General features: G+C 53.0%; 7 protein-coding genes across 7 annotated transcripts; 3 read left to right on the top strand and 4 right to left on the bottom strand.

Moving 5' to 3' along the window:
• Window positions 1-24: 24 nt before the first annotated feature.
• Window positions 25-2,157, top strand: CKM354_001120600 (uncharacterized protein; the record flags this gene model as incomplete). The annotated part of the gene is made up of 1 exon (XM_044806685.1): window positions 25-2,157. One exon carries the CDS (start codon window positions 25-27, stop codon window positions 2,155-2,157), a length of 2,133 nt encoding a protein of 710 aa, XP_044662620.1.
• A 1,444-nt stretch (window positions 2,158-3,601) lies between these two features.
• CKM354_001120700 (uncharacterized protein) lies at window positions 3,602-5,287 on the top strand (the record flags this gene model as incomplete). The annotated part of the gene is made up of 2 exons (XM_044806686.1): window positions 3,602-4,925; window positions 4,995-5,287. 2 exons carry the CDS (start codon window positions 3,602-3,604, stop codon window positions 5,285-5,287), a joined length of 1,617 nt encoding a protein of 538 aa, XP_044662621.1.
• A 261-nt stretch (window positions 5,288-5,548) lies between these two features.
• CKM354_001120800 (membrane insertase OXA1) lies at window positions 5,549-7,060 on the bottom strand (the record flags this gene model as incomplete). Its single annotated transcript, XM_044806687.1, has 2 exons — window positions 5,549-6,934; window positions 6,989-7,060. 2 exons carry the CDS (start codon window positions 7,058-7,060, stop codon window positions 5,549-5,551), a joined length of 1,458 nt encoding a protein of 485 aa, XP_044662622.1.
• Window positions 7,061-7,233: 173 nt separating this feature from the next.
• Window positions 7,234-8,440, bottom strand: CKM354_001120900 (uncharacterized protein; the record flags this gene model as incomplete). Its single annotated transcript, XM_044806688.1, has 4 exons — window positions 7,234-7,961; window positions 8,024-8,092; window positions 8,147-8,352; window positions 8,424-8,440. 4 exons carry the CDS (start codon window positions 8,438-8,440, stop codon window positions 7,234-7,236), a joined length of 1,020 nt encoding a protein of 339 aa, XP_044662623.1.
• Window positions 8,441-10,039: 1,599 nt separating this feature from the next.
• Window positions 10,040-11,269, top strand: CKM354_001121000 (protein phosphatase regulator SHP1; the record flags this gene model as incomplete). Its single annotated transcript, XM_044806689.1, has 2 exons — window positions 10,040-10,105; window positions 10,163-11,269. 2 exons carry the CDS (start codon window positions 10,040-10,042, stop codon window positions 11,267-11,269), a joined length of 1,173 nt encoding a protein of 390 aa, XP_044662624.1.
• A 394-nt stretch (window positions 11,270-11,663) lies between these two features.
• On the bottom strand, window positions 11,664-13,459 carry CKM354_001121100 (uncharacterized protein; the record flags this gene model as incomplete). Its single annotated transcript, XM_044806690.1, has 3 exons — window positions 11,664-12,800; window positions 12,864-13,158; window positions 13,227-13,459. The coding sequence occupies 3 exons, from the start codon at window positions 13,457-13,459 to the stop codon at window positions 11,664-11,666; spliced, it is 1,665 nt and encodes a 554-aa protein (XP_044662625.1).
• Window positions 13,460-13,787: 328 nt separating this feature from the next.
• CKM354_001121200 (rRNA (cytosine-C5-)-methyltransferase NOP2) lies at window positions 13,788-15,761 on the bottom strand (the record flags this gene model as incomplete). The annotated part of the gene is made up of 1 exon (XM_044806691.1): window positions 13,788-15,761. One exon carries the CDS (start codon window positions 15,759-15,761, stop codon window positions 13,788-13,790), a length of 1,974 nt encoding a protein of 657 aa, XP_044662626.1.
• Window positions 15,762-15,944: the final 183 nt, after the last annotated feature.

Raw genomic sequence — 15,944 nt, forward strand, 5'->3', positions numbered from 1 at the left:
CTACTTATACCAGGACAGTGTCAGATGGGCGACGTCCCGGACAATGAGGACTACGCAATGCAGAAGACTACTCCGGATGCCCCCAAACCGAAGATTCATATGGGATGCTACCAGGAAACTGCACGTGGTCGGTCGCTGGGTACATACGCACCTCTGAACCAAGCCCAGATGTCTCCGCAGCGGTGCGAGACTCACTGCAAGCAATACAATTCGCAGATGTTCGGCGTCAGCCGTACTTGGTGCTTTTGCGGCGATACACTTGGAACAGGAACCAAAGGTGCTCCGCTTAGTCAATGCAACATTCCGTGCGCAGGTGACAGCGAGGAGTTTTGCGGCGCAACGCTCCGAGTCAACATCTATGGCCCGGAAGAGCTTTTGACTGAGCCTCTTGTGCCTAGCACTGTGAAACCAGCAGGCTGCTGGCAGGAACCAACGGGCGCAAATCGAAAGGCGCTGAACGACTACCCCAGTCTCTCGAATGCCGGTATGACGGTCCAGATGTGTCAGGACCACTGCTCCGCGTATCAAGCTCACCTGTTCGGGGTGGAAAATGGAAGAGAATGCTACTGTGGTATGATGACCAAGAACAACCCGGTCCGCAAGCCCAACACTGCGTGCAACCGACCATGCGCAGGCAACGACGGTAAGTTCTGCGGCGCGACAAACCACTTCAACCTGTACGAGCTGGACTTTTCACAATACAAGAGCATCGGACAATGGGGCGACCTGATTCAATTTCCAGTCATTCCAGTGGCAATTGCTCTTATGCCCGAGAGCGGTAACCTCCTCGCTTGGTCTGCAGGCTGGGCCAACAGGTGGACCTTTGCTGGGAATGGTAGAACCCATAGCGCAATTTACGATGCAAAGTCCAAGACTGTTAGTGAGCAAATCGTCACTAATACCCAACACGACATGTTCTGCCCTGGAATTACCATGGACGCGAATGGCAAGATCATTGTCACAGGCGGCTCCACCCACCAGAAGACCAGCGTCTTCGATACTATTGGCAACACTTGGTCCAGAGCCGCCGACATGGCCATTCCTCGTGCCTATCAGTCCTCGACGCTCACATCCGATGGCCTTGTCTTCTCCATCGGTGGCGACTTCCGCGGCGCGGGCGCGAAGAACGGCGAAGTCTACAATACCATGAACAATACTGCTCGTGCCCTGTCAGGCGCACCCGTTGCACCTATGCTTATGGCCACTGGACGTGGCTCCTTCCGCGCAGACTCTCATGCCTGGCTTTTTGGCTGGAAAGCCGGCAGTGTCTTCCAAGCCGGTCCTTCGCGGGCGATGAACTGGTACGGAACGCGTGGAGCCGGTTCGTATAAAGGTGTCGGCAATCGTGGCAGTGATCCGGACAGCATGTGCGGCGTGTTCGTCATGTACGACGCTACTCAAGGCAAGATCTTGACACTTGGAGGAAGTCCCACGTATGATGGTTCGCCATCAACAAGCAACGCACACATCATCACGATCGGAGAGCCTAATCAGCCTGTGAATGTGGAGAGAATCCAGGACGGTGCTTACAGACGTGGATATGCGAATGGCGTTGTGCTACCTGATGGCAAAGTCTTCATCGTCGGTGGACAGACGCAAACACTGCTTTTCTCAGACTCGAATCCTGTTCTGTTCCCTGAGATCTTCGATCCGGCAACCAAGTCTTTCTCGAAGCTAAGGGCGCACATGATTCCGAGGAACTACCACTCGACTGCTATCCTCATGCCTGATGCGACTGTCTTCTCTGGCGGAGGTGGTTTGTGCAATGGATGCTCGGCTAACCACTTCGACGGACAAATGTTCAGTCCTCCCTACCTGTTCGAAGCGGACGGTATCACACTTGCAAAGCGACCAACCATCTCTTCTGTCAACGGAGCCGGCAACGTGGCGAAGATTCCTCTTGGCGGCAGCCTGGACATCCAGATGGAAGGCGCCGGCAATTATAGCTTTTCACTGATCAGAATGGGCAGTTCGACTCACGCTGTGAACACTGATCAGAGACGCATCCCATTGCAGGCTACTGGGAGTGGGAACAGATATCAGGCGAGCATTCCAAAGGATGCAGGTGTGGCGCTCCCAGGTTACTGGATGCTCTTTGCCGTCGATGGCAATGGAGTCCCAAGTGTGGCCAAGACCGTGCATATTCCGTTGCCATAGATCGCGTAACAGATGACGGTGTAGCAATTGCTGGCATAGCCATGGCTACGGAGCGTCCGTGGCCTACTGCAGAAGCTGTGCCCGGGAGGCCGAAGTTGCGCTGAGAAGGCCGAACCTGGAAGCTGACCGTCCTCTAATCACTTGTTTGCGATCGCTCGATATTGAGGTTCAGCGGTCCGAGCATGGGTAATATGTCTTCGTGATCCGCGATCGCCGAAGGTCGTGCGGAGGTATACACGACAAGCATGCAAGGTCACTAGCGATCTCCTGTTCGGATCAGATCTTTTTCCTGCCATTTCTTTCTGTACATCGAAGTCAGTACGAATCGCGTTTTCCATCCACTTTAATCACAGCATCGCGGCCGAAACAGGCGTGAAAAACCAGGTAGCAATGGGCTGCACTTTTCCTCGCAAATCGTCGTCCTCCGTAGAAACGAAAATTCACGACTCGACAACAGACTGTCAGTTCCAGTCAGCTCGTCACTTGTGGGGATGGCGCACATTGCGGAGAACCCAGCAGAAGCACCAGGATTTGCTTGCTCGTTCACATGCGGTCGAAGATCTGTAGCCATGGATATCAGTGAAGTCGCGGCTACGGACCAGCCTGTGCGACGGCCCGACAACGTGCCATAGCCGCATTTGCCGCGTAACAACACCATGACGAACTGTCTCACCACACATCGTAGCCGGGAATAACACCTTTCTGATGCACTGGTTCCTGGATATAAAGTCGGGTTGGACGCGAGAGTAAACGAAGCGACGTCGAGGATTCCGCTGACGACGCAGGAGGCAGAAATGAGCATGCCGTTTGGTGCACGAGAAATTATCATGAAAGAACACATCCAGGCGAACGAACCGAGAATTGATGGAGTTGAGGGAACACGCAGATGGGTTTCAGGCTCACAAAGAAGAGATCAACTTCGAGCACACTTTCACATGAAATGAGGCTCTGCTGGAGAGTTGTGCAAACTATTCAAGCAACGTCGATCTATTCACAAGCTCGATATCTTTCGGTTATACATGCTGCTTTGCTCTTTCCCGTGCTGTGATCATCTTGAGCCGGCTAGGTCATCAGCGTATTCCCTAGTACATACGACAGCATCAAGATCTCACGCACGTCGATACGACATCAATCTCATGCCCTCCACCACACAGGCAGCATCGTTGCTGTCCAGACCATCCGCAGCCGACCAGATGATGGTAATAAGGTTCAGCCCAGCATGGGTAAACTTTCCACACGCGTTCGGCAAAGGTCAAACTAGGCCGCATTCAATGGCGAAAGTGTGCTTCCAGATGCGGGGATGTTTTAGTGGGGTCTGGAGCAACGCGTTGGACGAAAGGCCATGCACACAGTATAAGGACCTCATGCCAGCCACGAGCGAGCTCAAGTGTGCTTGACCTCAGCCCGTGCACACCTTCTTGACGACTACAGCATCACCTTCATCATGGCCATCACAGGCGGCCTTGCTGGCCTGGTTGTTGGCTCAGCCAGCTACTGGTTGTACTTCCATCGGGTTGAAGTTCACATGTATGGCTTGCGAATACTTAACACGATTTTGGGATCCAGTCTCGTCCTCGCAGTTACCTTGGCCAAAGCATACTCCTACAGTGTGTCTGACGCTATTTCGACAACCTTTACTTTGACCACTGCTTTCCTTGTGGGCGTCTTTGCGAACTGCCTCTACTTCCGACTCTTCCTCAATCCACTGAACAAGTTTCCCGGCCCATTCCCTGCTAGAATCACAAGCATGTGGTGGCCTACGCAATTGGGCAACTCAGATGGATACTACTGGCTCCAGAACCAACACAAGAAGCACGGCAAGATTGTGCGAGTGGGCTCCAATGACATTTCGGTCATCGATCCCGATATCATGGAAATGGCATACGGACCAAAGTCGCGAGTGACCAAGGCGAACTGGTATGACAACGATTACCCACTCACATCCATGCACACGACTCGCGACAAGGGCCTTCATGATCGACGACGACGCGTGTGGGCGCCAGCATTTTCCGACAAGGCACTCCGCGACTACGAAATCGAGATTCAGAAATTCAACGACAAGCTCGTGCAAAAGCTCGCCGAGCACAATGGTGGCCCAGCAAATGTCACAAAATGGTTCAACCTTTTTTCCTTCGACGCAATGGGATTGTTGGCCTTCGGAAGAGACTACGGCATGCTGGACAAGGGCGAGAAGCCCCACGAACTTGAAATGCTGGACGAGGGAATGCAACCTTTGGCATTCCGTCTTCCTGCCTGGTTCTTCCGTATCCTCACAGCAATCCCTGGTCTGTCAGCTGGATACCAAAAGTTCGTCAACTTCTGTATCAGCGAGCTGACATGGCGCGTGAAGAATGAAGGCAAGACGAAGCGAGAGAATGATATTATGGGTTGGCTGTTGAAAGCATACAAAGATGTCAAGAATCCCGAGAAGGATACCATGTTGCAAGCCGATGCTCGATTGATCATCGTTGCTGGAAGCGATACCACTGCAGGCACTCTCACCTGTTTACACTACTACATTGCCAAGGACAAGGAAGTTCAAAGGAAGTTGCGAGAGGAATTGGATCCCTTGATGCAAGGCGACTGGTCCGAGGCGAATATTCGAGGCGCGAACTATCTCAATGGCTGCATCAACGAGGCCCTTCGCTTGCACCCTCCTGTCCCATCTGGACTGAACCGCCTCACACCCCCAGAAGGTCTCACAGTCAATGGCGTGTATATCCCCGGCAACGTCACGTTCTTCACACCACAATATGTCATGGGACGAGGTAAGTCCAGCTCCTCCTTCCGTCCTCCCCATCCCAAATCTCCAACTAACCTTTCCCCTCCTCTTCCAGACTCCTCCATCTACGCCGAACCCGACTCCTTCATCCCCGAACGCTGGTACAGCCAAGAAGAAAAGATCAAGCACAAAGACGCTTTCGCACCCTTCTCCATGGGCCCCATGGGCTGCATTGGAAAGAACTTGGCAATGATGGAACTCCGTACTTTGACCGCGAAATTGATTACAAGATTTGATATGAAATTGGCGCCGCATGAGGATGGTTCGAGATTGATGACCAAGACGAAGGATCATTTCACTGTTGATTTGGGGGATGTGGAGATTTGTTTTGATGAGAGGAAGAGGTGAGGGAAGACGGGGAGGGGGGCACTTGAATGAGTTGATGAACGACGGTTGGCGTGTGGTCACTTCTTTTGATCATAGGATGCTACTGCTGCTCCCGAGACTGTGTAGTGGAGTTCATCATGATGACTGATGTACATACTTGAACGAACCGACTTGCATGCAAGTTGATACCACGAATGCGAAGCCACCACGAGTGAGGCGTCTTTTCATATATTTACAGATCAATTTGTACACGTGCACAATCTTGTGCGTCGGGTGGCATTCCTACCGACTCTTCTTCTCGTAGGCCTCCGCTCGTCGCTTGAATTCGGCCCTCTGCGCATCTGCTTTCTGCCGTGCGTCCTTTGCCGTCGCCTGCCTTTGCTTGACTTTATCCGCTAGTGCCTGGCCTTGTTTAAAACCCTCCTTCGCTCGTGCAAAGACGCTCTTGGGCGGCGGGTTGGGCTGTACCATATCTATCTTATCGACCAGTTTCGTATCGATTGTCGTTGTTGAGCCTGTAGTCCGCACATTGGGAGATTGATATTGCGGTCTCATGTACGCAGCATTTTTGCCGCCGGAATGTGGAGAGGTTGGAGCACTTTTCGCTGGTTCAAATTGTTTCATCATTGATTCGAGGATGTTGGGGCCAGCTTCGCCAGGCTTGGGTTTGTAAAGTGGTGCTAGGCCAAAGAACTCTCGCACAGCTGGTCGTTGGAGGAGCAGAGATTGCGGGATACCGATTACACCTGATCCGCAGAACCACAGAGCTACGGCGCCAGGTTGGAAGGCGGTGACGGCGAAGATGATGGTCGGCATTCCCCACATCATGAACTTCTTGAAGCCAGGTGGCATGGTCGCGGTACCGGCTTCGCCTCCTATGCGGATGATGGTATGCATGGTGGCCGCCATGATGAGTGGCAGTAGCAGATAGCCGTCGGTGATGGTGAGATCTTGTAGCCAGAGCAGGCCGCCGTTCTTGAAGCCGGGTACCGGGAAGGTTGCGAGGTAATGCATCAGTCTGTAACCACAAAATCCCAGCACACCTTGCAATAAGATGGGTGTGAACATTGTGACATTGCTGATACCAGCGCGTTTTTTGATCGCGCCCATCTGCTGATAGGCTTGCAAGGCACCTGCTGTGTTGCCTCTCCGCTGCTCCTCCATCACCTTCTCGTTGAACGGTTTGAGTACCGGAGCCAAAGCTGTTGAGCGTGCTTGCATATCGGACATCTTGAGCAAAAAAGGCGCCAAAGCAACGCGTAGAGTGGCGGCAGTGAAGAGAATGGAAGCCCACCAAGGCAAGCCCAGCCAGACGTGAGCGTGTTCCAGAGTCCATTGGATCATGGATGTTGGGCCGTAGCCATAATCGACACCAATAGAGTGAAGATAGCCGATCTGCTCGGGTATCGAATTGGGGTCGACAGCAGCGGCCGCGGAGACGTCGTCTAATGTGATGGTATCGATGTTGGAGATGGAGGATGTCGTTTCGTGGACGGGCGGTGGTGTCCCGGCGGGAGGTGATGGTTGCGTCGAGGCATAGCGGAAAGCGGCGATGGACGGGATGGCTATTCGTGAGGTACGGAAAATGGGTATCGTAGTGCGCGATAAGGGAGAAGAGGTGGAAGATGCGATTCGGAGACTCGTGGGTCGTATACTGGTCGATGAGAGCTGGAGCACGTGTCAGTTGTCGCATGGCAGTTGCGTGAGCTGAGATGAGTGTACATTTCGATACTGTGACTGGTATATGCGAGGGAGCTTCCCCCGAAGGGCGTGCAATCCCCTACTGGGCATCATGATGGGCGGTGTTGCGGTGATCAATTGAAGATGGCCGACATTTTTGTCGGGGGTCTACTCCACAAACTCGCTAACGTGCAGCTTGCACATGACACGTGCATAAGTGCACGCATGCATAAATGCATATTCATTTACTGCGCATCAAATCGTCTTCATCACGAACGTTTCCATCTCTATGATCTTATCTGCAGCCGTCTGGCCTCGTCTACGACAGTGGCATGAATCTCATTCTCAAGTGCTGAACCGCTAGCACTCCATCCCAAGACCTGCTGTGCCTTCTTGCTCAAAGTCCGCGCATTCGTTCCGACAATAGCTGAAGCATGTGGTGACAGAGCATCTGCTTCTGCAGCCGTGATCTTCTCAGTCTGCGAGTCCGAGAACAGCCCTGCCTTTTGCGCAGCATCTGAGATCAACCCCGCGACTTGACCAAAACTGATGCCTGGGTTCGCCCCAGCGAAGAACATTCCATTCGGGCCCCATGCCTGGTCATCAGTGGTCTGAGAGACAGCATCCTTAACGAGCTTCAGCAACATGGAGCTCAGATCGGAGATATGGATGTTGCTCCAGATGTTCTCACCGGCACCAACTTGTACCGCGTGCTTTTTCTCAAGAGCTATCCGTGCCAGTTCCGGCACCTGAATGCTGCGCTGATTGATCGGGCCACGGCCTCGGCCGTAGATCAGAGATGGAATAACCAGCGCACTTTTGACCGAAGATGATTGCTCCACTACATCTAAAAACTGGTTGTCTACGAGCCGATTCTGGTGCTTGCGAATGATTTGGCGGAGCTTTTCCTGATCGTTGACATCGTCGTACTGGTCGGGCGAAGAATTGCCAAAATTGCCGGCTTTGATTTCGTCTTGGGAGACCATTGTAGCTCCAGAGATCTGAATGAAGTGGGCTGGCATAGCACAGTCAGTCTCGGACGCGGGCCGGTTCGCCAGGAAAGCGATTTGCACTCACCAAGTTTCCTCTTTGAAGCACCGCTATGCAGAGCCTTGAAGCCTGCGAGGTGGTTTGTGGCTGCAAGATCTACAGTTTTGCTTAGCTTCACAATCCGCACGTGTATTACTGACTGTGACTCACTCAAGACAACATCGGCCTCAGCAGCAGCTGCTGCTAATCTCTCCCCGTCATCCAGGTCTCCCTCGACAATTTCGATCCTGGGATACGATTCCTTGATCCTCGAGATGGTCTCCTCACGACGCACGAGTACGGAGATGTCATATTCTGGATGCGTCTGGGAGACTGTGTACAAAAAATCTCCGCCAATGTAGCCTGTGGCTCCGGTTCTGTTAAGACAGGGAAGGTTAGTGGAAAGAAGGCACTTGAAAAATGCCAGAAAAATCATGGAAGTACGCACATGAATAAGTTGACCATGACGGTTGTGACCTTTGCACTTCAGTCGAATAGAATGTGGTCTTGTTTTGTAAGTGAAAAATGGCCACTGTCAACGCGTATGTTGATCTAGGGCAGCGTGAAGCGCCGCGTCTTGTAGGCGGCCTTCACCTCTTGAGGGTCTCGGGTGACTGCTCGAGGTTTGTAAACTTCGAACTGAGATGACGAAGCCATGGCTGTCATTGGAACTCCGCAATTGATAATACAAGTGTTGCAGCAGAGCGAATGGGAGAAGGTCAAGCCGTAGCGGAAGGTGCGATCTCCAGGTCGGGAAAGCGACCACGACGTGCCAAGATGAGTGCTGACTGTTCCGACAGCCGCGCTTCCCATAACAGCACAACGACATTAGCAAGTCAGAAAGTCGGTGGAATTGCATGGAACGTGTCGTTGGCATCGAAGACCGTCAATGGCATCGACATGATCTTCTCATGAAACATGATGAGTCCTAAGTTGCAGCTTTCGCCATCTTCTGCTGTCCAGTACGGCTCGTGAGCTTTTCTAACTTCAGGCTTTAGCCTTGTTCAGCCTTGCTGCATAGCGAGACAACCGTGACGATTGTTGTCCGAGGATACCATGTGTATCTCGCTGACGGTTGTAGCATTATGCCCAGGATCTGCTACTGGCTTTGATTGTATCGAGACGCAGTCTCTTCTGCGAGTGGTGTCGTCGTGGTCTCTCGTGTCTTGTCGAGTAATTTTAGGCAGAGACTCTACTGCTCTATATGTACACCCAGGCCTCAATTTTGCAGTACGGGGTCATTTGCAACCCATCGTCCGTCTATTCTAGTGAAGTGTATGCGTCCATTTCTTGCCCACTTCTCCGTCTTCTCTCGATCGGGTCATCTCGCATTTCCACGCCGGGTCCGACTTTGTGACCTATCCTATGGCTGGGAAATATCTGTTCATCCGTCAATAATGTGCCCTGGCATCTCATGCCATCTTGCAAGTGTATGCCTCGGCTCATTAAGAGCGCTGCAAATGTGCTTCATACCTTTGTCCCACTCCATCCTAACCGGAATGCCGCCTCATGTGCAAACAGCTCTCCAAATCCCAGCATCAGTCCGTTAACAAAAGGCAAGAGTAAGTTGATCGCCGCGCCTCGCAATATGCTCCAGAAAGTGGGCGGCGAGTAGAGGATCATGGGGCTTGACGTGTCTGATATGGGCTCCTCGGAAGAGTCTTGATTCGAGTGGTTCGCATCGTAGTTTTCGCTATCAGACGGGAATGTGGTCTGCGATTCGGAGAGGTCCATGATTGCAGGGGGTGTTTAGCGTGCTTAGCAGTCGCCGAGTCACTGTGGTGGTTGTGGGTGACAGAGTGGCACGTGAATTCGTTGACGGAACGAGTGAATGTGTTCTTCGATGGGCGATCTGTGCGTGACGGTGGTGAATGGGTGGGCAGTGTATGGCCGCGGAATCGGTACATAAAGCCGAGCTCGTTCTCTCTCACAAGCTCTCCCGCGTCTCCATCAACACGGACTCCAGCGCCAAGCGTCGATGTCATAGGTTCTAACTTACTTGTCTCAAAGACCCTCTCCACTACTGTGCTCTCACTCACCAACCTTGCCCTCAGACACTGCAAGATGGCCGACACCAGCGACGAAAAGGTCGCGCAATTCGCCGCCATCACCGGCGCCAGTCCCGCAGTGGTATGCTTCCCCATCTTACTTCTTATGCCGCGAATGCCGTACTGACTGATCGCTCAGGCACAAAACACGCTTGGCGCATCTAACTGGGACCTCGAGGCTGCGGTCAGCCTCTTCTTTGCCGCCGGCGACGAGCAAGCCTCTGCCGACGAAGACGACGACGACGAACCTCTGCCCACGGCCACCCAACCCAGACAGCCTGCGGCCGCGACCAACAAGTCAGGCAGCAACAAGAAGCCCAAGGGTCCCACAACCCTGCGCGATTTGCAAGGTGGCGGGGATGCCTCCTCAGATGATGACAAGAAGCGCGACTTGTTCGCTGGTGGTGAGAAGAGTGGGCTCGCAGTTACAGATCCGAGTCAAGGCGACGGACCTGTCGACCATTTTCGGAATATAATGAATCAGGCCCGCTCGAACCGCGACCGTCCTGGTGCAGCAGGCGAGGAAGATGAGGAACCACGAAGCAGCCACTTTACGGGACGTGCGCAGACATTGGGAGGCGACGATGCTCCTAGTCGAGTTATCGAGGATCCAAACGCTGTTCGAGGACAACCACCTCCACGAGTCACTCGCACTCTCCACTTGTGGGCAGACGGTGTAAGCATCGACGACGGACCACTCCTGCGCTTCGACGATCCTGCCAACGAGCACATTATGACTGAGATAAACCAAGGCCGAGCACCTAAGGCACTGCTCGATGTCCAGCCAGACCAAGAGGTCGATCTCAATCTTGATCCACACAAGGGCGAGAACTACGTCGCACCTAAACCGAAGTACAAGCCATTTGGCGGGTCAGGACAACGTCTTGGTTCCCCTACACCAGGTCTCGTATCGTCGTCTTCGGCATCGGCATCGACATCGAGAGCCCCCGCTGCCGCTGCCTCGTCGCAGGCGAAGCCAGAGGAGATGACTGTCGATGAGTCGCAACCAACTCTCCAATTGCAAATCCGACTCGGTGACGGTACTCGGCTGGCGTCGCGTTTCAACACCACCCACACGATCGGCGACGTCTACGACTTTGTAAACCGCGCTTCGCCTGCATCGCAGCAGCGCTCATATGTGCTGCAGACCACATTCCCTTCAAAGGAACTTTCCGACAAGTCGCAGGTTCTTGGCGATATGTCCGACTTCAAGCGTGGTGGTGTCGTCGTACAGAAGTGGACTTGAACATATCATACCTTCTTCCTTCGTCTTCAATGGCGTACCACGCAACGTACTGTCTGTAATGCAAGGATATTGTTTCTACAGCAGGGAATAGAGTCGACAAGGGAGGTCACGCAGCGCTGTGAGCATCGGAGGTCTGCAATTGCTGCATTTGCTTGGCGTCTGGAGCGTTGACTAGAAGTACAAAAAGGCCTGGCCATTGCCGCCACTATCAGGTTTGGCGCGCGAGCTGGGGACATTGCAAATGGGCGATACCCCAATGTGATATGAGTTATAAATGATACGAACGATGCATAGGTAGCTATGAAAAGTTGTCTTGCGGCAGTGCTGCGACACGCTAGCTGCTGGATCATGATTTTGTTCCGATTCTCATCTGCTGAAGTACGAGACCCTGTGATCACTTCCTCTCGCCTCTCAGGATATCCTCGATCACCTTCGCAGCGGCAAGTACTTTCTCTTCCTCCAACCTCCTACCAACAATCTGTATACCTATCGGCAACCCCACCATATTCCCTTTGTCCTTTGTCCATAAGCCCCAGTTCCAACTATCTAATTCGCTTCTTGGCTCATGAGCGTCATCTTCTCCTTTCACGTCTTCCTCCTCCACTCTCCCAGCTGGCAAAACCGCCACACTCCAATCTAGCAAATTCCACACTTTCGTGTACCCCACCCATTTACATTCTCGATGTCGGACTGCACTGTGTGGCATGACCGGCATGATCAATACATCGCATTCTCTATCTGTCCTGGGATCTCGGATGGAGTTCCAGAGTTCAAGATACTTCGCTTGGACAGCACGTTTGCGGAGATTGAGAGCCCAGTATTCGGGAACTGTGAAGGGAGCACCTTTGGAAGGTGATGCGAGAGCTTGTGCAAGAAGGTCTGATACTCTAGAAATTGGGGGCTCGTTGGCTAAAGCGAGGGAGGTCCTGAGATCTAGACAGCCGTCGGAGAGGTAGTAGGTGTCCATTATGGAGATGGCTTCGCGATGGAGAGGGGTGTGGTTTTCTGGCAGCCAGGGGCGGATTGTGTGGCCGGATGATTGGAGTTTTCCTGAGAGGTTGGTCAGGATGCGAGTATTTGGCGGGTGTGGACGGACGAGGCCGTCTTCGAGGAGGAGGCCGATTGTGAGGGGCCGGTTTTGGGTTTCGCTGTAGAGGGATTGGTCCCAAGGAATGCGGTGGCAGGTCGGATCATGGAGCCATGGGGAGGAGGCAAGGAGCGTGCGGGTGACAGTGGAGAGGGAGGAGAGAGAGCGGGATAGGGGCCCGACGACAGAGGGGACGTGTTCTTGGCCAGCGGTCGTGACTTGACAGCCTAAGTATGGGAGACGTCCGCTGCTGGGTTTGAGGGAGTAGAGGCCACACATGTGGGCGGGTATGCGTACTGAGCCGCCGATGTCTGTTCCCCAACCTAATATGCTGCCATGGTCGTGAAGGAGAGCACCTTCGCCGCCGGTGGAACCTCCAGGTGTGAGATCTAGATTCATAGGATGTGTTGTTAGGCCGAAGAGAGGATTTTCTGTTTCACACCACTAGACGCATCGTCAGCTCTTTCTCAATCCCTCTTCGCAACATTCAACTTGGATGGTACTGACCATAATACTCTGCGGGAGGTTTGTCTTCGCAATGAACACAACGCCTGCCTCTTTCAGAACTTTCACCAGCAAAGCATCTTTCTTCGCAGGTTGAAACGACATGCCAACATATCCAAGCGTGGTATCGTGGCCGGTAACATCGAATTGATCTTTCAGTGTCATGCATACGCCGTGCAGGGGGCCTTTGGTCTTTCCGGTCGTCTGTAGGTATGAATCCAGTTCGCGGGCTTGCTTTACTGCTTCAGCGAAGAGAACCTCCGTAAGGCAATTCGTCTTCTTGTGTGCGGCAATCGCTCTAACAAGTTCTGTAAGCACATTTCTGGGACGATACACAAAGTCGCTCATGAGGCGGAAGAGACTCACTTCTGTATATACGCCTTCGTGGCTGCAACAGCTGTGAACTCTTTGGCAGCGATTCTGGTCGCGAGGTCTTCTACCGCATCGATAGAGGTAATCGCCTCAATTTGTGAATCTTGCAATGGTTCCGAGATATAGATCTGCTCATATTCCGAAATCCTTTTCGATTGATCCGCTCGCTTTTGCTTGACTATCTCGGTCCAAGGCACTCTAGGTGTTAGTGACGATTGATCAGCCATGGCGGATCCTGCCTCGATGCCAAGTATGTAGATACTGAAACTGCGGCTCAAGTTGTCGCACAAACTCGCTGATCTATACTGACGCTCGAAGCTGCAAGTCAAGGTCGGCAGCAAGCGAACTGGTGGGCCTGGTTGTCGAGTTTTGGCGGTCAAAAGAAAGTGGGGCACGAGCAAGCTTATCTATGGCCTTGTCAGCTGCTCAAACATCGAGTTCTTTTGGTGCAGTCTTGATATAGGGAAGCCAATCGCGAGGAAAGGCGCCGCTTCTCAGCTGGCACCTAATAAATTGTACAAGGTATTCAGGCCACTTCGTAAACTCCCCAAACAATTACTTTTTCAGCAGCGACTTCACTGCTTTGCTCTTGGACGCCTTTGGATTTATGCCCTTCTTTTTCAATGTCTTCCGCTGCGCTCTCTCGATGATCTTGTTATCCTCTTCACTGTCAAAGCCGCCGAAGTCGTCGCCTTCGCCATTTTGCGTTTCGTCATCAACGATGTCTTCGTCTTCCACGATTTCTTCTTCCTGTGCACCTCCGTTGGCTTGTTGCTTCTTTTCTTCGGCACTGCCTTGCGCCCTCACAGCATTGAGTGGCGTCACTGCGATCTTCTTGAACTTCGCAACGAAGAAGCCATCCACGTTGTAAGCATGTGGGTAGTACCGCCGCGTCTCCTTCATGCTGGGGTGGAAGCGTTTCGACTGGAATTTAGTGAACCCCTCCTTGCCAAACACCAGGCCGGTGGGCACAAGCTTGACGTTAGGTCGCTTGTTGAGAACGTACTGCACGACCTGCTCGTTCTCTTCGACTGTGACTGAACACGTCGAATAGACAATATAGCCCCCTGTCTTCGACGCATGATCAACGGAGTCTACAGCCGCAAGCAGAAGCTGCTTCTGAAGGTGAGGCAGTCGAAGGAAATCAGCCTCAGTCTTGTTCGTCTTCACACTCGCATCCTTGGCAATGACTCCAGTACCAGAGCAAGGCGCATCCAGCAAGACGCGATCGAAACCACCCATGACTTTTGGGAACTCCAGAGCTGAATAGTTGCAGACAACAGTATTCTTCACACCCAATCTGTGAATGTTACCAATGAGACCCTTTGCACGGTCTTTGTTGGAGTCGTTTGAGAAGATGACACCAGTGTTCCGCATCAATGCTGCCAGATGTGTCGTCTTTCCTCCTGGAGCAGCTGCCATGTCCAGAACTCTTTCGTGTTCTTGCGGTGCCAATGCCATGACAGGAAGGAAAGAGGAAGCAGCCTGAAGGATGTAATGTCCAGCGAGGTATTCGGGCGTAGCTCCCAGTGGCACTTGCGATTCGAAGATCTGCAAGCCGACCTTCGACCATTTTCCGACTGGTTCCAGGGTCACACCGCGATTAATCAATGAGTGAGCGAGATCTCGTCGATGTGTTCGGAGCGTATTAGTGCGGATCACCATCGGACGCGGCGTCTCGTTGGCGTCGAAAAACTGCAGTGCTTCCTGCGGCGGGAAGAGAGAGAAGAGCTTCTCTGCCAAAAAGGGCGAATAGCCGTAGTAGGTGCAAATGTCCTTGAGCAGGGACTGGGTGTACTCTGCTCTGCTCTTGCCAGGCTCGCCCAATTCCTTGAAATTGGTCAAGACACGCACGATTTCTGTGATCCTCGTGCGGAGCAATTGTAAATCTGGCGCCAACCCGGTGCCCGGCCCATCCTCATCGTCTGACAGATGTGCCGCAGCAATGTTCGTTTGGAGCGCATCGTCCTGCAACTCTTCTTCTGCCTCCGCTGCTTCCTGTGCTCTTTGTTCGTCCAGCTTTCGAGACAGTCCAGCAATATTCGCAGCTGTCAACGTCTCTTCCGCATCAGAATCCTCGTCGTCTGACCACATCTTGCTCTTGGGCATCTCGCTGTCGGACAGCTCAACATCGTCGTCGTCGTCGTCGTCGCTAGGCGCATCGGCAAAGTCGTCCGCATCGCTGCCGAAGGAGTCATCGTCGAAGTCCAAATCTTCCGCCATCCCGCCAGCCTCGTCTCCAAGCACATCGCTATTCAGGTCTTCCACATCGTCGTCTGCATCTGATTCGGGCGGCGTGGGAGCAGTCTTCTTGGACTTCTTCACCTTTGCCGGCTTCGCAACAGGCGCCTGCTGATGGCCATTTGTCGTCGCTTGCTTTGTAGGCTTTGCAGGTTTCTGCTCGACGACTTTTTGCTTCTTGATAGCTCCCTTCGCAGGCGCGGCAGACTTGCGCTTCCTGGTGATCAATGCCTCATCCAGAGGCTCAGGAGCACCCTGCTTCTTTCCCATACGGCGTCCGACACCCATTGTTGCAGTACTTTGTCAAGGCGGTAAAGGTGCAGCTCTTCCTCTCTGGGCATTCTCGAACGGACGAAGCTGAACTTTTTCCAGCTGTCGGCATCTGCAACCTCCGACGGCAGCCCGTATCTACGCTTGACTCGTACTCGGCAGGCACATCCGACAAACCCTCCTTCTTCGACTTCACTTTCC

This window comes from Cercospora kikuchii (genome assembly GCF_019650295.1).
Source record: "Cercospora kikuchii DNA, contig_00007, whole genome shotgun sequence".
Taxonomy (NCBI): Eukaryota; Fungi; Ascomycota; class Dothideomycetes; order Mycosphaerellales; family Mycosphaerellaceae; genus Cercospora; species Cercospora kikuchii.